This window comes from Heptranchias perlo, chromosome 25, assembly GCF_035084215.1.
Source record: "Heptranchias perlo isolate sHepPer1 chromosome 25, sHepPer1.hap1, whole genome shotgun sequence".
Lineage (NCBI taxonomy): Eukaryota > Metazoa > Chordata > Chondrichthyes > Hexanchiformes > Hexanchidae > Heptranchias > Heptranchias perlo.
The window spans coordinates 7,814,447-7,835,162 of NC_090349.1; the positions used below are offsets into that span (position 1 = coordinate 7,814,447).

The 20,716-nt window shown below is 42.7% G+C and overlaps 1 protein-coding gene across 1 annotated transcript in view; it reads left to right on the plus strand.

Moving 5' to 3' along the window:
* The window catches only part of gcn1 (GCN1 activator of EIF2AK4), a 129,888-nt gene that overhangs the window by 29,933 nt on the left and 79,239 nt on the right, over window positions 1-20,716 (plus strand). The window contains exons 11-19 of the mRNA XM_068005525.1: window positions 1,404-1,532; window positions 1,772-1,822; window positions 4,365-4,463; window positions 6,242-6,415; window positions 8,233-8,385; window positions 15,211-15,303; window positions 17,967-18,030; window positions 18,622-18,781; window positions 19,692-19,881. Coding sequence (XP_067861626.1) covers window positions 1,404-1,532; window positions 1,772-1,822; window positions 4,365-4,463; window positions 6,242-6,415; window positions 8,233-8,385; window positions 15,211-15,303; window positions 17,967-18,030; window positions 18,622-18,781; window positions 19,692-19,881 — 1,113 coding nt within the window. The remainder of the gene's footprint in view (window positions 1-1,403; window positions 1,533-1,771; window positions 1,823-4,364; window positions 4,464-6,241; window positions 6,416-8,232; window positions 8,386-15,210; window positions 15,304-17,966; window positions 18,031-18,621; window positions 18,782-19,691; window positions 19,882-20,716) is intronic.

Below are 20,716 nucleotides of genomic sequence, written 5' to 3' on the forward strand. Positions count from 1 at the left end.
TGGTTTTGTAAATAGGGTCATTGCATACAAAAACAAGGAAGTCATGCTAAACCTTTACAAATCACTGGTTAGGCCTCAGCTGGAGTATTGTGTACAATTCTGGGCACCCCACTTTAGGAAGGATGTCAAGGCCTTGGAGAGGGTGTAGAGGAGATTTACCAGGATGAGGAACTTGAGTTATGTTGAAAGATTGGAGAAGCTAGGATTGTTCTCAGCAGAGAAGGTTAAGGGGAGACGCAATAGAGGTGTACAAAATTGAGGGGTTTTGACAGAGCAAGTAGGGAGAAACGGTTTCCTCTGGCAAATGGGTTGGTAACCAGAGGTCATAAATTTAAAATAATTACCAAAAGAACTAGAGGGCAATTGAGTTTTTTTCTCAGAGGGTGTTAAGATCTGGAACGCACTGCCTGAAAGGGTGGTGGAATCAGATTCCATAGGAACTTTCAGAAGGCAATTGGTCATGCACTTGAAGAGGACTAATTTGCAGGGTAGTGAGGAAAAGGCTAGGGTTTGAGCTAAATTTTACAGCTCTTTCAAAGAGTTGGCATAAGCATAATGGGCTGAATGGCCTCTTTCTGTGCTGAAAGATTCTATGAACTAGCTGCGTAGAGTTAACAGCACAGAAACAAGCCATTCGGCCCAACTGGTCTGTGCCGGTGTTTATGCTCCACGTGAGCTTAGTCCCCCCCCCCCCCTCTTCATCTAACTCAACATAACCTACTCCTTTCTCCCTCGTGTTTATCTAGCTTCCCCTAAAATGCATCTATGTTAGTTGCCTCAACTACTCCTTGTAGCGTGTTCCACATTCTTACCACTCTCTGGGTAAAGAAATTTCTCTTGAATTCCCTATTGGATTTATTGGTGACTGTCTTATATTTATGACCTCTAGTTTTGGACTCCCTCATGAGTAGAAACATTTTCTCTGTCTACCCTATCAAGCCCTTTTATTATCTTAAAGACCTCTATCAGATCACCCCTCAGCCGTCTCTTTTCTTGAGAAAAGAGCCCCAGCCTGTTCAGCCTTTCCTGATAAGTATACCCTCTCAGTTCTGGTATCATTCTTGTGAATTTTTTTTGCACCTTCCCAATTGTGTCTCTATCCGTTTTATAGTGTGGAGACCAGAACTCTGTACAATACTCCAAGTGTGGTCTAACCAAGGTTCTACACAAGTTTAACATAACTTCTCTGCTTTTCAATTCTATCCCTCTAGAAATGAACCCCAGTGCTTTGTTTTCTTTTAATGGCCTATTAGCCAGCTAACCCTTAAATCAAGAAAAAGGAGTAAATGAACTGACTAGGCAAGGTGCTTGTTTTTAAAAAAATGTTTGACTCTGGGTTGTTGCAAGGAATTGATGTGCGGCAATTTGACTGTAAGTCTGTCACGTTCTTTTCTTTGTCCCAGGCCAGCTGAAGTCTAACAATGCCCAAATGATGGATGAGGCCGTGATGGCTTTATGCAACTTGACTCACCAATGCAGTGATTCTGCTGCTGCTGAATCTCTCGTCAGACACCTCTTTGCCATTCTTGGTGGTAAGTCGTTACACAACAGAAATCCAGGATTTTGCGTGATTGACCGTGTCTGTGCGTGCGACTGACTCTGCGTGCCACCGCTTTTTTTGGACCCTCGGTCCTGCTCTCTCGTTCTTTAACAACCCTTTTGCACGTTATTTTTTTCCCCATATTGCGTTATATTACTGCAAGCTTGTTCATTTAACTGCTCTCTGGTGTTAGGTGCTAATTTCTCACAGTCATTTGTTTCTTTTCTGTAGGTTCTGAGGGCAAGCTGACTGCTGTGGCTCAGAAGATAAGTGTGCTGTCAGGTTGGTGCTTTAAATCACTTTAAATTAAATCAAAAGGACCATAGATCTGCTCCCAAAATCTCTACTAATTGTAGAAGAAAATCGAAATGTATTGTGGAGTTGTTAAGCGTTGTTGTTCCCTGAATTGGAGGATTTATGCTTAATGCGTGAGCTAAATGGAGATCCGTTCTTCGCCGTTTATACCTTTTGATTCACCAGTTGCCCAGTGCAGATCCCACCACTGCGCTCAGCGCAGATGTGCATTGTGTCACTGAGAGTCGGGATGACAGCGGCCTGAAGGCATGGCCCAGAGGCTGGGTACACCTATTGCGATTGGGTTAGCAGCTGCTGTCGAAACCATGCACAGTCAACTGTTGAGTGCCATACTGTTTGACGTGCCAGGACGATGGTGGCAATACACTCAAACATTTATGGTGATTTGTGCTGCTTCTGAAGAGCTCCTGGTACCTGCAGTCCACTTGGAAAGGGCTGAAACTCGCTCTTATTCGTTGTCCAATGACCAGCTAATGATTATCCTCCTTGTGGGAAAGGGGAAAAGGGAGATAAGTGGGGTCACTTTGGGGTCAGGGCAGTTCTGATATGGTGTGCCTGATTGATGAAGCTTGGAGCCATATCAACCTTCTGTGGTGTACTCTACAATCCAGTACCTGATTCAGACAGATTTCCAGAACCCCAGGATATTGTTGATTTGTTCAGCCAGCCTGGCTTGCTGATAGGTCTACTCTGCAGGTTCCGTCACTTGGGTTGTGGTTCTTCTCAATTGGCTCCAGCAAATGCTCCAAGCCAATTTCCTAATGGACAGGCTGGTCCTCACTGGACAAGCAGTGAAAAGCTTACCACTCTGCTGGTGGTTTACGCTGGTTAAACTCCAGCATGTACCTCTGCACACACTTGGGGTTCATAAGTTTCAGATCTGCTCACCTGTGCTCAAGTTGGTTAAGTGGGACGGATCCCTACAGGGAGTGTGTGTGCACTTGGTATTGGTTTGGTGACTCTTTCAATGCAGTAATGGGTTTCTGCGTGTCTCAGACACTCAGCTGACCAAAAGAAGACCTACAGCTGTTTAGTCACCTGGACTAACTTGATGCATTCTGCTCATTCAGTTATATCCTTGTTAGAATTCAGTTCTGTTATCCAATTGGGATGATTGAGGAAGTGTTTTTTTTTGTTTAAAGAACCTTTTTGCTACAGTGTTAGAGGTTTCTACATTTTACTTTCCCTGGTCTCCTTCCTGCTCCCCGTCTCCCTTCAATGCATCTTTTGGCTTCAGTTCTCTGTCCTTGCACTAGCAGTTTTGTCTTTCTGTTGCTGTCTCGTCTGTATGTGCTTGTTCATTCTTTCCTCTCTTTCTCCCCACTCCTCCCTCTCGTTCTGCCTTCTCCCTTGCATCTGCACTAGAGTTTTTAAGGTTCTGTCATCTCATGAGGTGCTGTTGTCTATGTTGCCTTCAACAACACTTAAGGGTGCGAGGCCATCCACTTCAAGAATGTGTAATATCTTAAGTGCTATAAAATTATTTCAAACCGAGGATGGTTTTTGTTTTCTGTACCTCATACCTGAGCTTAATTTTTGGAAAAGTCAAAAGCTGAAGTTCCATACTGTCTGGACAATATTGTAATTTGGTCACTGGAATATTCCTCAACAAGATCAAAACTGATGCAGGCTCTGTATGGCTGGGTATGAGGCATCATGGGGAAGATTTCCTTTGTGTTAGTAAAATTGTAAATTTGTTTATAATGAGCAACTTAGGATTTTGCTGCATCTAATGTACAGAGCAAATATTTGTCCCAGGTTCTTTCACAAATTAGTTGTTCATGTCCAATTCACACCTTCAAGCTTTGCTGTGTATAAATACCAAGGAGGCTATGAACTTAGAGTGCTGTGGTACATACCTTGAGGTCTTGGCCTGACTCCGCTGAATGCTGATTATGAAATCCTGGCAAAATTGTCGGTAACCTGGGCACGGAAGATGTTTCCTTAAGTCATCCATGAAGACCGTCAGATTAATTTTGCAATGTTATTCTTCCTCTGATACCTCGTGAAAACTCTGCACATTTGCACTTGAATCTGTTGTATAATTGTCACTCATTTTGGCTCCCATCATTGGCTGCTTGAGAAAAATTTCAATAAAGGTGCTATTCATTTTCCATCCAGTAAGAATGGTTTCTGGACACTACTTGATCCAATAAGCCAAAGCAATGTATGTACCCCTCTCGGCTTTGATCTCCCCAGCCTTTCTGAATGGGCAAGGTTATCCAGCAGGACTTCCCACATCGCCTGTTACCATCCATAGTGGCTCTGGAATCTAACAGTTTTCAAAAGGACACCACCACCCTCCCTTTTCTCCTCCTCCCCCCCCCCCCCCCCCCCCCCCCCCACTTCAGTAGTTGGGGGCTTAATGTGTTGGGTGTTGAAAACAAAGGAAGCAGATATTCTGCTACTAACACCAATGTTTTGTGTAAGAGAGAGTGCTGTCATTTTATTCCATGAAATGTCTGGTTGCAGAGTTATGTTGATTTTAATTAGTTGTTCCTGTGCACAGGGATTGGAAGCTGCAGTCATCATACAGTCAGTGGTTTGTCAAGTCAAGCCCTGAGTGGTACAGTCACCGAGCTGTTCATCCCCTTCCTACAGCAAGAAGGTGAGTGACCTTAGTTCTCTACACTTCAGATACTTTTTTTGATGAGACCTTTTTTTGATAAGACTAAAGGCATCTTTTTCTAAACGCAAGAACAATTGAGGAAGAGAAAGGACCATCTGAGCTCATCCCTCTGGTATCATAATTCTCCCAGCTTGGTATCTAACCGCATTTTGAACGCCCCCAGTATTTGCCTCTATTACTCTCAGCATATTATCCCAAACATTTATTGCTCTCTTGAGCAAAGATCTAATTGAGGTATTTAAGATGATTAAAGGATTTGATAGGGTAGATAGAGAGAAACTATTTCCTCTGTTGGGGGAGTCCAGAACAAGGGGACATAACCTTAAAATTAGAGCTAGGTCGTTCAGGGGTGATGTCAGGAAGCACTTCTTCACATAAGGGTAGTGGAAATCTGGAAAACTCTCCTAAAAAGCTGAGGCTGGGGGTCAATTGAAAATTTTAAAACTGAGATTGATACATTTTTGTTAGGTAAGGATATTAAGGAATATGGAATCAAGGTGGGTAAATGGAGTTAAGATACAGATCAGCCATGATCTAATTGAATGGTGGAACAGGCTCGAGGGGCTGAATGGCCTTCCTATGTTCCTTGCATTTTCTTTTCAATAATTTAAAATTATATCCATTAGTCCAACCAGTTTGACTTCTAAGCATTATTCTGGGTTTACCTTAACGATATATCATTTATATGCAGTACCTTGGTAAAATTATTCTACATCAGGCTGTAGAACTTGAGCTTCACCTTACCTTTGGGGTGAATCATGTTGCTCCTCTTTGCACACTGTATAATTCATGTATGTCCTTCCGGGGTGAGGTGTGACCAGCATTGAGCTCAGTGCTGCAGACATATGCTGAACAAGTATGTTTACCGTAGAATTTATTCCCACACAAAAGCTGCAAAAATCTATTGCAAATAATGTTTAAAATCACACATGATCTCCATGCCTCAGCACACTCACCATGAGGAAATGAACATACGTATGTTAAATAGTGGAATCTTGAGACATGTGCTTGTACTGTAGTCTGCACGTCTGCAAAGATAGGAATGGGGCCTAGGAGAAAACTGAGTTAAAGGGAACAAAATGAGAGTAGATCCAATATGGACAGCATGGTGTGTTCAGTGTGGTGTTGGTAATGAGAAATTTGGAAGATGCCCTGTCTACAAAGGCTATATTCCTGTGCGAATGAAAAGATCCAAAAATATACATGGTTAAAGATGAATGTGAAGATAATTACTTTTTAATCACAGGCGTGCTTACATCCCTGCTGATCTGTGCCAGTCCCCCTATGGCACCACTCAATGCAGGCCCTATATTCCTGCTTTACCTCCTTGTAGTTGGGGGCTCTTTTCAGTGGAGAATCATAGACTTCGAGGATATGATTTGAGGCCCTCTCTTCCAGTCTTGCATGGGTTTTCACTGCCGTGACTCATCCTAAAGGGATAAAAACAAAATCTGGAAAATTCCTGTCCGACCCCGCCCTCAGGCGATTGAAACATGTCATGAAAGTAGGACGTGAGCATAAATTCAAACTGGTGGAAGACAAATTTAGGGCTGATGTCAGGAATCTCTTCTTGGTTGTTTTAAGATTTAGAATGGGCCTTTGGGTGAGGCAGTGAAGTCAAAAGCCTTGGAGTAATTTAAGGAATGGTTGGGGGCATTGTAGGTTTTTCTACATGCATGAGCCGAATGACTTCTCTTCTGTATCTATAATGTATTAGAGTGTATGTGTTCACAACATGATGCGTGCTCTCCCTACAGTTCACGAGGGCACATTGCTTCATGCCATCTCTGTCCTTGCACTCTGGTGTAGCAAGTTCACCACTGAGGTTCCCAAGAAGCTAGTAGAGTGGTTCAAGAAGGCCTTCACCCTGAAAACCTCGACGTCTGCCATCAGACATGCTTACTTGCAGTGTATGCTAGTCTCATTCCGTGGTGAGTGCAGTCAAAAAAATCCTACATGTATTTGTTGGTGACACTCAGTGTCCCCTGATAATGTATCTGCACTGGTGGGTTGGTAATGTTTTCAGAGCCTATCAGTCCAGCCTAAAGAGATTTGGTGTGCAAAGATTGCAGTCTCCATATAGGCTATTAACTAACTGTCTGTGGAAATTCCCTCTATTTGCACATCATCAGCCACTAGCTCATGTGAAGAGTGGACTGTCCCAATAGGTTATTGGTAGACTTCCTCCCATCTGCCTGAACTGCATCCTGGCAGCACTGGATGAAACTCGGAGGTGAGAGACACTCGGCTGAGGTGCACTTCCCAGGAATAGTATGGAACACCCAGCCGAACCCGGGAATTAATCCAAAGAACTGGGTCGGGGGAGAGGAAGAGAGAATGTACGGCCTGATGCTCTTTCAGGCAAGCATTACAGCTTCCTAAATTCCACCTGTTTGCATTCATCCAGGCCCAAGTGGTGTGTGTAACAGCAATGGTGACATGTACAATTACTACCCATGCGGATAACATATTGACTGGGTAAAAGAATCTTGCACGCCTGGATAAGAACATCAGGGTTTCCAGTAACCCTCCAGGCAAAACTCATCATTGAGTTTTTTTTTAAAATTACAGCCCAAAGTTTGAAGTACAATCATTACTCATTAATAAGGTGTCATGATTACAACTAATTATCAGTCTCCTACCACAGAACTTTTTTTTAAAATTCATTTTCTGGATGTGGCTGGCCTTTATTGCCTATCCTTAACTGGCCTAGTGGTGGGATGTCTCCTTTTTGCAGTTTGATACAACTTGTGTCTTGCTAGGCCACTTCAGAGGGCAGTTAAGAATCAAGCACATTAGTGTGGGACTGGAGTCACATATAGGCCAGACCGGGTAAGGAGGGCAGGTTTCCTTCCCAGATGCGTTTTTATGACAATCCGACAACTTTCAGGTCATTTTTACTTCTTAGTTCCAGATTTCTTTTGAAAACTGAGTACAAAATCTCAAACTATCATGGTGGGATTTGAATTTGTGTTCTCTGGATTACTAATCCAGTAATTTAACCATTATGCCACTGCACCTCTTACTTAATAGTGCAAGAGACATCAGAAACACAAAGCACTTCATTTCTGTCTAGTTTTACCAGCTTTTGTGTGTGTGTATTTTGTGTTTGCCCTTCTTCCCATTTTTACATGCTATAATTTTTTAAAATATATTTGAAATGTGATGAAGTTGGGGTCACAAAATGTAACGACCTCTTATAAAATGCTGAATGAGGCCAGTTTGCGATGAGACTGCTTGGGAATAATCTCCCACACGGAGCTATTAATATAATGGGGGAAGTAGTTATTTAAGAACCTTATGGTATTTCCTCGACCTTTTTTGCTTGGCTTTAATTATAGCATTATTATGCATGTTCGTATTTATAGGGGTAGCAAGTGATGAAGGTGATACAGAATGGCCCTCAGTTTCACCGAAACGTTTGTAAGACATCAGTTTTTACCTGTTAGTGTGGTCTGGTGAGGAATCGATGGCCTTTCAAAGTCACCAGACTTAGGCTGTTACCCCAATAAGGGAAAGTCACTAACAATTAAACTTCATTCATAGGTTGAGGAAGTAACAAAGGTGTGTGATTTAGCAATATTTATCAAGCCAAGACTTCGTGTCTCCTGTTGACTTGGTTGTTTTTGTAAATGTGCTCACTGCTTTCACTGATTCATGCATTGTCTAAAAGTCAGTTTAGAAGAAGAAAAAAAATTAGCAACAACGTTCTCACTCACTGTTGAGTGGTACTTTTCCACCCAATCAGGTGACACTTTACTTCAAGCGTTAGAACTGTTGCCGCTGTTCCTGCAGACTGTCGAAAAGGTGGCCTCACAGAGTACCCAGGTTCCCATTGTAACAGAAGGTGTTGCAGCTGCTGTTCTGATCTGCAGGCTATCTGTGATGGACACGCAAGTTGGTAAGTGGCTGTCTACTCATCGGTTTCACTAGAATAAATTTAGGATTTTGTTTTTTTTTGTGCAGCTAATTTACTTGTGGAGGGGATGATAAAGAAAGAAAGAACTTGCATTTAGATAGAACCTTTCACAGTCTCAGAATATCCCAAAGCGCTTTACAGCCAATGAAGTACTTTTGAAGTGTAGTCACTGTTGTGTAGGAAACGCAGCAGCCAATTTGCGCACAGCAAGATCCCACAAACAGCAATGTGATAATGACCAGATAACCTGGAATAGGGATAATTATTGGCCAGGACACCGAGGTGGACTCCCTTGCTCTTCATGGGGGGTCTGAGAAGCTGCTGTTTTAGGTTAAAAAGAAACAGAACCTGATCACTGTGTATCCACACGCCATAGTATGTGTGCTCGCACTGTACAGGTGTGTGTCTGAATATGTAACACATACAATTTGCCTGCTTAATTTAAAAAATACACAAGTTATTGCTACAGTTAGATTTGATTAGAGAGGGTTCCATTCCCACTCCTGATTTGCTATTCAATGACGGTTGGGCTTGGCTATGACTGTCTCCATAGTCAACATCACGTAACTTCAAACGTGAAGAATGGCCACTTGAACAAAGATTCTGTGTGTTGCCAGTGGCCCATGGAACTGTACCCCAGCAAGAATTGGTGCCTTCCAGAACATGGGAGAGAAAATTGGGGGAGGACAAAATCAATGTGAAAGCTATGCTACCAATGAAATTAAATTGGTAAAATTAAATTGAGGGGAGGGCTGCCAAAATAATATGATGGGATTGAAAGGATAAATAGGTTATGAAGATGTTGGGCCCATTTTCTAAATAAAATCATTTTTGGTGGGAGTTGATGTCACCAAAATTTACAATTACTGCACTAGAACACCGACTGAGATGGGGCAATGAGGAGAGCATCACTTACTGAACAATAATGCCAGCACCAGCACATTGATGTGGTACAGTGGGAATGTTGTTTTATATAGCATTTCATGCTGATATTAATGACTCCTCTAAGTGTGCAGTGAGATCGTATCCATGATGGTGGTGGGCAGTGAACGGTGAGATGGTTTCAGTACTGGAGCTCTATCATTCACATCTATACACTTCCCACCATTGTATAAAAGAACTTATGTTAAAATCTGACTAATGACTTGAGTGTAATTTTTTAAAATGTGAAATCCTACATCGATCTCCTAACCTGAAGTAAAGAAAGTCACGCCTCAGCTACATGTGAACTGTGATTTGGGAACTGGAATTGACAAAAAAAACACTAACTTTGGGCTACCCAAGTACAAATTCAGCGCAAGTTTCCAGAACTGCCATTGTAAGCACTTTTACATTGATGGAGTGTGCGTTGGCAGATACAAAAAGAAAACAAACTTGCATTTATATTTTATTTTTTATTCATTCATGGGATGTGGGCATCGCTGGCAAGGCCAGCATTTATTGCCCATCCCTAATTGCCCTTGAGAAGGTGGTGGTGAGCTGCCGCCTTGAACCGCTGAAGTCCGCACGGTGAAGGTTCTCCCACGGTGCTATTAGGTAGGGAGTTACGGGATTTTAACCCAGCGACGATGAAGGAATGGCGATATATTTCCAAGTAAGGATGGTGTGTGACTTGGAGGGGAACGTGCAGGTGATGGTGTTCCCAGTTGCCTGCAGCCCTTGTCCTTCTAGGTGGTAGAGGGTCGTGGGTTTGGGAGGTGCTGCCGAAGAAGCCTTGGCGAGTTGCTGCAGTGCATCTTGTAGATGATACACACTGCAGCCACAGTGCGCTGGTGGTGAAGGGAATGACTGTTTAGGGTGGTGGATGGGGTGCCAATCAAGCGGGCTGCTTTGTCCTGGATGGTGTTGAGCTTCTTGAGTGTTGTTGGAGCTGCACTTATCCAGGCAAGTGGAGAGTATTCCATCACACTCCTGACTTGTGCCTTGTAGATGGTGGAAAGGCTTTGGGGAGTCAGAAGGAATGTCACTAGCTGCAGAATACCCAGCCTCTGACCTGCTCTTGTAGCTACAATATTTATGTGGCTGGTCCAGTTAAGTTTCTGGTCAATGGTGACCCCCAGGATGTTGATGGTGGAGGTTTCGGCAATGATAATGCTTTTGAATATCAAGGGGAGGTGGTCATTGCCTGGCACTTGTGTGGCACAAATGTTACTTGCCACTTATCAGCCCAAGTCTGGGTGTTGCCCAAGTCTTGCTGCATGCAGGGAGGGATTGCAAATGGAATTGAATACTGCGCAATCATCAGCAAACATCCCCACTTCTGACCTTATGATGGAGGGAAGGTCATTGATGAATCAGCTGAAGATGGTTTGGCCTGGGCCACTGCTCTGAGAAACTCCTGCAGCAATGTTCTGGGGCTGAAATGATTGGCCTCCAGCAACCACTACTATCTTCTTCGTGTTAGGTATGACTCCAGCCACTGGAGAGTTTCCCCCTGATTCCCATTGACTTCAGTTTTACTAGGGCTCCTTAGTGCCACACTCGGTCAAATGCTGCCTTGATGTCAAGGGCAGTCACTCTCTCCTCACCTCTGGAATTCAGCTCTTTTGTCCAAGTTTGGACCAAGGCTGCAATGAGGTCTGGAGCCGAGTGGTCCTGGCGGAACCCCAACTGAGCATCGGTAAGCAGGTTAAAGATGAGTAAATGCCACTTGATAGCACTGTCGCCGACACCTTCCATCACTTTGCTGATTGAGAGTAAACTGGGGGGGGCGGTATATAGCGCCTTTCACAACCTCACAACATCCCAAAGTGCTTCACAGCCAATGAAGTACTTTTGAAATGTAGTCACTGTTATAATGTAGGGAAATGTGGCAACCAAATTGAACACAGCAAAGTCCCACAAACAGAAATGAGATAAATGACTAGATAATCTGTTTTACTGATGTTGGTTAAATGTTGGCCCGGATACCGGGAGAACTCCCCAGCTCTCCTTCAAATAGTGCCATGGGATCTCTTACATCTACCTGAGAGGGCAAACGGGGCCTCAGTTTTATGCCTCATCTGAAGGACGGCACCTCCGACAATGCAGCACTCCCTCAGTACTGCACTAGTGAGCCTGCCTAGATTATTTGCTGAAGCCTCCGGAGAGGGACTTGAACCTACTACCTTCTGATTTAGAGGCGAGAGTGCTGTCGATAACATCGTCTGGTATAAAGCTGGCGGTTTCCTGAGACCAGGTGGCATCAGAGACTTGCATGTTGTGGGTCATAAAAGTTATCGTCAAGTCTCTACTCACCTGCAGATGTGCAGGCCTTGATTAGGACATTGGCCAAAACAAAGGGAATGCAGGAGTGCAGCACACCTTTGCCACTTTCTTGAGACCCGAGTTATTTACAGGTGTGTTTATAATAGAGATCTATTATATAATGACCCTGATCTTGGTGTGCAGGTACAGGGTTGACTGATGCCAGTATGCCTAAATTGATGAACCAACATATGTTTGGCTTTTCAAGTAATGACTGCACTTCTGTCACCACTTCACATGTTTCAGATGATTATCAAATGTGATAAGTTGGGAGGCTGACTGGTGATTTGTGTCTGCAGAAATTTGCTAGTTGTGGTTAACCCAGATGCAGTTGTTAGAGGTTCCACCTATTGTGACCCAAAACTGGATCAGTTCCAGAGACCATGGTAGTGGAAGAGTGGTCATTTTTAGCTCTGAGTTTAGAGTTTTCTTGATCGCAGATGTCCACTTCAGTAACGCACGTGATTGCACTTACGCTGGTCAGAGAATCAAACTCTGACTGTAAAATGGCAGACGGTGATTGCGGGTGGTGGGGTGGGGGGCCTTCCCCCTGCTGCTGCCGTCCCCAGGGTGTTGGGTATCTTCAGCTTTCCACTTAATTTACCAGAAAAATTTAATTAAGAGCTTCTGCAAGTATGTAAAAAGGAGGGGAGTAGCAAACTAAACACTGGTCCCTTAGAGGTTGAGACAGGTGAAATTATAATGGAGAATCAGGAAATGGTTAAATGATGCGTTAAACAAATATTTTGTATCTGTCTTCACAGTAGAACACACAAAAAGCATTCCAAAAATAGTGGGGAACCAAGGGGTAAATGAGAATGAGGAACTGAAAGTAATTACTATCACTAGAAAAAAAGTACTGGACAAACTAATGGGCATGAAAGCCGACAAATCGCCAGACCTGATGGCCTACCTCCTAGGGTTCCAAAAGAGGTGGATGCATTGGTTATGATCTTCCAAATTCTCGAGATTCTGGAACGGTCCCAGTGGACCGCAAGGTAGCACATGTTACCCCGCTATTCAAGAAGGGAGGGAGAGAGAAAACAGGCAGCCGTAGGCCAGTTAGCCTGACATATGTGTCGTTGGGAAAATGCTGGAATCCATTACTAAGGAAGTGTTAACAGGGCACTTAGAAAATCATAGTATGGTTAGGCAGGGTCAACATGGTTTTATGAAAGGGAAATCATGTTTGACGAATCTAGAGTTTTTTGAGGATGTAACTAGCAGAGTAGATAAAGGGAAACAGTGGATGTCGTATATTTGGATTTTCAAAAGCCATTTTGAAAGGGTGCCAAATAAAAAGTTGTTACATAAGGTAAGGGCTCCTGGGGTTGGAGGTAACATATTAACATGGATAGAGGATTGGTTAAAGGACAGAAAACAGAGAATAGGGATAAATGGGTCATTCTCAGGTTGACAGGCTGTATCTAGTGGGGTGCTGCAAGGATCAGTGCTTGGGCCTCAGCTATTTACAATCTATATTAATGACTTAGATGAAGAGACCAAGTGTAGTGTATCCAAGTTTGCTGACGATACAAAATTAGGTGGGAAAGTAAGCTGTGAGGAGGACACAAAGAATCTGCAAAGGAATATGGACAGGTTAAGTGAGTGGGCAAGAAGGTGGGAGATGGAGTATAATGTGGGGAAATGTGAGGTTATTCACTTTGGTAGGAAGAATAGAAAAACAGAATATTTTTTAAATGGTGAGAAACTGTTAAAAGTCAGTGTTCAGAGAGACTTGGGTGTCCTCATACAAGAAACACAAAATGTTAGCATGCAGGTACAGCAGGCAATTAGGAAATCAAATGGCATGTTGGCCTTTATTGCAAGGGGGTTGGAATAGAAGAGTAAGGAAGTCTTATTACAGTTGTACAGGGCTTTAGTGAGACCTCACCTGGAGTACTGTGTACAGTTTTGGTCTCGTTATCTAAGGAAGGATAGGAACATAAGAAATAGGAGCAGAAGTAGGCCATCCAGCCCCTCGAGCCTGCTCTGCCATTCAATCAGATCATGGCTGATCTTCGACCTCAACTCCACTTTCCTGATCAATCCCCAGATCCCTTGATTCCCCTGGAGTCCAAAAATCTATCCATCTTAGCCTTGAATATATTCAATGACTCAGCATCCACAGCCCTCTGGGATAGAGAATTCCAAAGATTCACAACCCACTGCGTGAAGAGATTCCCCCTCATTGCAGTCTTGAATGGCCGATCCCTTATCCTGTGACTATGCCCCCTAGTTCTAAACTCTGTAGCCAGGAGAAACAATCTCTCAGCATCGACCCTGTCAAGCACCCCACATAATCTTATATATTTCAATGATATCACCTCTCATTCTTCTAAATTCCTGAGAGCATAGGCCCATTCTACTCAACCTCTCTTCATAGGACAACCCTCTCATCCCAGGAACTAATCTGGTGAACTTCGTTGCACCGCCTCCAAGGCTAGTATATCCTTCCTTAAGTAAGGCCTGTAGTTCCCTGTTTTCTCTCCCTCCCTTCTTAAATAGTGGGGTAACATTTGCTACCTTGCAGTCCACTGGGACCGTTCCAGAATCTAGAGAATTTTGGAAGATCATAACCAATGCCTCTACTATCTCTGCAGCCACCTCTTTTAGAACCATAGGATGTTGGCCACAAGGTCCAGGGGATTTGTCGGCTTTCAGTCCCATTAATTTGTCCAGTACTTTTCCTCTAGTGATATTAATTGTTTTATGTTCCTCGCTCTCATTTACCCCTTGTTTCCCTACTATTTTTGGAATGCTTTTTGTGTGTTCTACTGTGAAGACAGAATCAAAATATTTGTTTATCGCATCTGCCATTTCTCCTGTCTCCGCCTCTAAGGGACCAACTTTTACGTTTGTAACTCTTTTCCTTTTTTCATACCTGTATAAGTTCTTACAATCCGTTTTTATATTTCTTGCTATTTTACTTTCATATTCTATTTTCTCCCTTTTTATCAATTTTTTGGTCACCTTACCTTGGATATACTTGCCTTGCAGGTGGTGCAACAAAGGTTCACTAGATTGATTCTTAGGATGAGAGGGTTGTCCTATGAAGAGAGGTTGAGTAGAATGGGCCTGTACTCTCTGGAGTTTAGAAGAATGAGAGGAGATATCATTGAAACATATAAGATTATGAGGGGTGCTTGACAGGGTCGATGCTGAGAGGCTGTTTCCCCTGGCTAGAGAGTCTAGAACTAGGGGGCATAGTCACAGGATATGGGGTCGGCTATTCAAGACTGAGATGAGGAGGAATTTCTTCACGCAGTGGGTTGTGACTCTTTGGAATTCTCTACCCCACGGGGCTATGGATGCTGAGTCGTTGAGTATATTCAAGGCTGAGATGGATAGATTTTTGGACTCTAGGGGAATCAAGGGATCTGGGAATCGAGCAGGAAAGTGGAGTTGGTCGAAGATCAGCCATGATCTGATTGAATGGCAGAGCAGGTTCGAGGGGCCGGATCGCCTACTCCTCCTATTTCTTATGTTAATTGTAGGAGGACATGGCTTTAAGTTAAGCTGGAAGTCATTCATTTGATGTTGTTTTATCTTTATTTTCAGAGACCAAGCTGACAACTTTCTGGCCATTACTTTTAGATGAAAAAAAACAATTCTTTACCTCAGAGAAATTCCTCTCTCTCGCTTCTGAGGATGGTGAGTGTCTGTAATTTGTGATGAGCAGTGTTCGGTTGTCCCCCTACTGTTGGTGTTTTTCGTACTGACGTTTGTATTAGAATTTTGTTGCTCGTGCCATTGATGATAACCCCCAATTAAATGTGGAGCTGTCGTCAGACGCACTTCTGCAGCATTGCCTTCATGCTCGCTGTGATGCCACAATGTAATCAACAAGGGCTTCAAGTGAGCTGAGCAGCGGACGCTCTCCCCACCTCTGTGCAGACAGCGAAGTGGTTTTGCTACTTCTGTGTTATGCCTTCCCCAACCATTGAGGTAGATAACATTTGTTTGACAGACCATTCAACGGCTGTAGAAACCATGGTGAAATATCATCAGGGTGACTTTGCAGCAGCAGGCCTAGGAGGTAGTTCTCATGTATAAAAGACCTTATTTATTTTTCTGTTTACCCTTCATTACAGTTGCATGAAAACAACAACTTGCATTTATATAGCAACTTTAACTTAGTAAAACATCCCGGGGTGCGTCGTAGCATTATCAAACAAAATTTGACACCGAGTCACGAGATATTAGGACAAATGACGAAAAGCTTAGTCAAAGAGGTAGGTTTTATCAAGCGTCTTAAAATAGGAGAGAAAGGTAGAGGGACGGAGAGGTTTAGGAAGAGAATTCCAGAGTTTAGTGCCTAGGCAACTGGAGGCACAGCTGCCAATGGTGGAGCGATTAAAACCGGGGATGAGCAAGAGGCCAGAATTGGAGCAGTGCGGAGATCTCGGAGAGTTGTAGGGCTGGAAGAGAGTATAAAGGTAGGAAGAGGTGCGGCTATGGAGGGATTTGAACACAATGATAATTTTAAAATCAAGGTTTTGTTGAACCAGGAGCCAATGTAGGTCAGTGAGCACAGGGGTGATTGGTGAACTGGACTTGGTGCAAGTTAAGATACAGGCAGCAGAGTTTTGGATGCGCTCTTGTTTACGGAGGGTACAAGGTGAGAGGCCAGCCAAGAGAGTATTAGAATAGTCAGTTGGGTTGGGGATGGAGAGATAGTGTGTTGATAGGATGCCTCTGTAGAGGGGCCACAGTATATGGCTGGGAGGATGCTCATGTAACTGGGCTGAAGTAGATTGTATGTTAGCTGAACATCTGTAGAATTGGAGTGAAGTCGAGTGCCTGTATACTTGGGTTGAGGTGAAGAGAAATGGTATGTAAAAGAAGTTCTAGGGAACTGGCTAGCATTAAGAAAGAATTGGGAGGCACTTGTGAGGTTCTGCAGGAGTAGAAGCTGGCAAATGTAGTCGCCTGTATTTAAACTAACCCAGGCAATTAAAATCCCAATGATCTAATATCAGTAACCAGTAAAATAATTAAAATCTATTCTAATGGCCAGGCTGAAGGAGGAGTACCTGTGTAACAGGAGCTCAATGAGAGAGAGTCCGCACGGAGTTAGAAGAGGAAGTTCACGGCTGACCAACTGCCTTGACTTTGAGGATGTCATAGATAAAGTAGACTCTCCATGATTTTAGACTTTTAGAAAGCTTTTGACAAAGTTCCATGTGATATTTCTAATTAAGTGAAAAGCCACAGTGAATCCAGGGTGGACATGAGACTGGAAAAGAAATTAGTTAAAAACAGACGACTGATGAGAGATGTAATGAGAAACTAAGGGCAGGTGTCACGTGGAGGCCCACAAGGGTCATTGCTTGGACTTGAATGATCTGGATCGTGAAACCAGTTGTAAGGTAGTCCAATTTGCTGATATGCCAAGAATAGGGAGAACAGCAGATACCGAAGATGCAAAAAAGATTAACGAAAGAATTTACTGGATTGTGCATTTGGAGGTGCATTGCGAATGAAATCTAACACGAATATAAATTTGAAGTATTCTAGATAGTTTGAAAATGTAGGAGACACGATGCATGGAATTGAATTAGTGGAGGGAGACTTGGAAAAAGACCCAGGAGTCATAGGAGATATGTTTTGTTGTTGAGTCAATGTGACAAGCCAATTTAAAAAGTTAGTGGAGTGTAAGATGTATGGCCGAAAGAGTGGAATCTAAGTCTGCCGAAGTTATTGCTAAGATTTTACAATGCTCAGTAAAGTTGCGCTTAAAATACTGCTCAGTTTTTGATTACACCAAAAAAAACACTTGCATTGGAAAGGGGAGAGAAAAGAGAAATCAGGGTGATTCCAAGTTTAAAGGGGATGAGCTATAAGGAGAGATTAGAGAAGTTTAAGCTTTATAACCTATTACAAAAAAAAGAGGTGGTTAAGAAGGACCCCCTCAAACAGTATAATGAAGTGAACCTTATTCAATGATGTAAGTACAGTCAACAAGATTATATTACCTCAATTTACACTAAGAAAGTAGGAGACAAGGCATAAATGAAAATTAATGAGTAGTAAATTTAGAATAGATTTTACTCAGTGATGACTGTTTGGACTAGCCTACCAAGCAAGGTAAAAGAGGTTATTCAAAATCCAATTGGATGCCATGCTGGGAGAGTGAATGTACCAGAAATAGGAACTTTGGAATAAATGGCTTTTCTCATCTCTTATCTTTTTTCCTGTGAAATTTGGTTGGGAGAGAGTGGGGGGAAAAAAAGCTGTATATGTACACCTGTGTAGTTGGTTCTATTTTGCTTCTTTCTCTTCTCTCCTATTGATTATTTTCCTTTGCTCCACAGCTCTTTGCACGGTGTTGCAACTCATTGAGAGACTGCTTTTGGACCTTCCAGAAATCAAGGGCCAGTATGTATTAAATTCTCTTTCACATACTGCGCACTCCTGTATGTTCACTAATTGGGGGCTATCTGCATGTTTATTTGTAGCTGGACAGCTGGTTAATGAGCGCTCCCACACATCAGTCCAGAACTTCTAAACTTAGAGCTAGGTTTCCAATAAACCTTGAGTTGGACCCAATGCTGACATAGTGTTTAGAGGTGTGTGATCTTGTGCAGTCACAGGTTGCATTCCTACTTGAACTGGGTGTTAAAGGAAGAAGTCTGTTCCCCTTTAATAGACAAAAGCTACTTCAGGTGTCTCAGATGGTGGGGACGGAGGAAGCCCATGCAGTGATTTGTTGGTACTTCCAATAGATGGATTTTCAGTCTCCATAATATTGCAAAACAGAATTGTTTTCCAACTCCATTGTTATCATTTCAAGAAACACTCCTTGAGATGAACTTTGTGATTAACACGGGCCTTTGATACTAACCTGTTAATTTATGTAGTAACCTGCTCCTTGTGTCATAGTTGTTTCTAAGATCTGTTTTGAGTGTTTTAATATGCTAGGTGACACATCCCCCTCACTGCAAAGTGTGCGATCTTTGCTATTCACAGGATGTACCACAAAGCCCTGGTTGCTGTGCTACTGAGTAAAACGTGGCGAGTTCGGAAACAGGCTCAGCAGACGGTCAGGAAGTTGCTCTCGTCTCTGGGTGGTGTTAAACTAGCGTATGGGCTGCTGGAGGAGCTCCAAGTCGTTCTGAACGCCCACAAGGTCTGTAGTGTGTTCTACCCGTTAACTCGTACACAGCACGTTGTTAAATGGGAGTGCTCGCGTTGTCTCAACATTTTTGAAATATTAGTAGAAAATCTAAACCAAGTATCATTTCATTTGAATCCTACACATTATGCTGGGATAACCAAGCTAGCAATACAGTGACCCCTTTGAGGTATTTTAATAGTTAATAGTCGTGTGACTCTTTTTATTTGATGCCAGATAAAATACATTGTTGGGTACCCGTTCTTTTCATGTCAGCTCAGAACATAAGTATGTAGCTTCCTGCCCCAGTGAAAGTGATAGATTCACACAAACATCTTTCAGATGAGTCCCACGTCAAGTTTCACATGAAGCCAACAAATAACACACACTTGGATAAATGTCTTTGAATGGTAGAGTAAAGCTATATCTGACCCAGGACAGATTCAGCACTGTGAAGGTGTGAGAGAGAAATTATTCCCCCTCTCCCCTATATGAGGTGATGATTCCTTGTCCCATTTCTCAGTTTTGATGATATTTTGACTTTGACCGAAACTACACATTAAACTTCCATAAATGTACTTCCATTTTGTGGGCTTTTACTGCTGTGCAGTGATCATTTATATCTTGCAAACTGGGGAAGCCTAGATTTGGGCTTTTAGGCAGCAAATGTTTGATGGGAAGGAATGTTCTCGTTGCCTGATCCATTGGCCACCCCCTTCACTGAAAGATTAAGAGTCAATGAGGGGAGCTCTGTAAAGTTCTTAGTATGTGTGTGGCTATTACATGCCATAATTACGTCTACATTTAGTTTATCATTGGTCTGTAGTGAGCTGCATTGATGATCTTGTGTTGCTGGTAAATGGGAATGGACCCCCTACTTTGCTGTGTTAAACCACAAATCAAAATAATGTTGTCCTTCCCCTAGTTGATCCCCCTGGAAGGATTAGTGACAGAGTCAGGTGAACTAACAGAAGCCGGGAAGTCTTATATCCCTCCCCGAGTGCTGCTGGAGGCTTTGTGTGTGATAACAAGTGTCCCAGGGTTGGAGAATGATGTCAACGAGGCTGAGAAATTGGCCAGAGATATCGTGTTTGTGGCACATCACCCTTCCATAGGTAAGAAAGTCATTAAACTGCACTTATTCTGAAGGATGTCACTAACTTGGATGTTTGAAACTTAATTGACATGTTAAGCGAACTACAGGCACAGTCAAAATAACTTGGTGTTTTTGCATATATAGAAAAGTAAAGCATAAGAAGTTATTGCCTCAGCTGCATGTTATTGTGTTGAGATTTAAAAGATGTCCTAAATTGCTTAGTAACAAGCCAATATTTAGTAGAATTGTTGCTTGTTTCTGTTATATAACAACCTATTTGGCCCAACAAGTCTGTGCCAGCATTTGTTCCAAGAACCACCCAGTTTAATCCCACTCTTCTGCCTTCTCCCCTATCTTCTAATATTCCTCTTTTTCAAGCAATTATCTAATTCCCCTTTGAGGGGATTCAACAGTGGTTTGTGGCAAAGAATTCTGCATTCTAACCACACCCCGTTCAATGAATTTGTTTCTAATGTCACCTTTCATTCTTTTTTGTAATTTGAAGCTTGTGTCTGTCTCTCTAACCAATGGAAACAATCTATCACTATTTACCTTATCATGGTCCTTCAAAAAATGGAAGACTTAAAGTCACCTCCAGTATTCTATACTATCGTGAAAAAAGCCCTAACTTTTTAGGTTACAGCGAGGAAGAGAAACTTATCAGTTTCAGACCCCCGATGTACCACAGAAAAACCAGTAGAAATTATAACAGCACTGTTACTTTTCAAGATTTAACATCAGCTTGAGCACAGAGGTTGGTAAGGACAGAGTGAACTTCTAATGGAGTGAATTGCTAACAGAGTGAGGACTTGCAACTGGGACTTTGGGAATTAGCAGAGGTGGAAGGAGGTGCT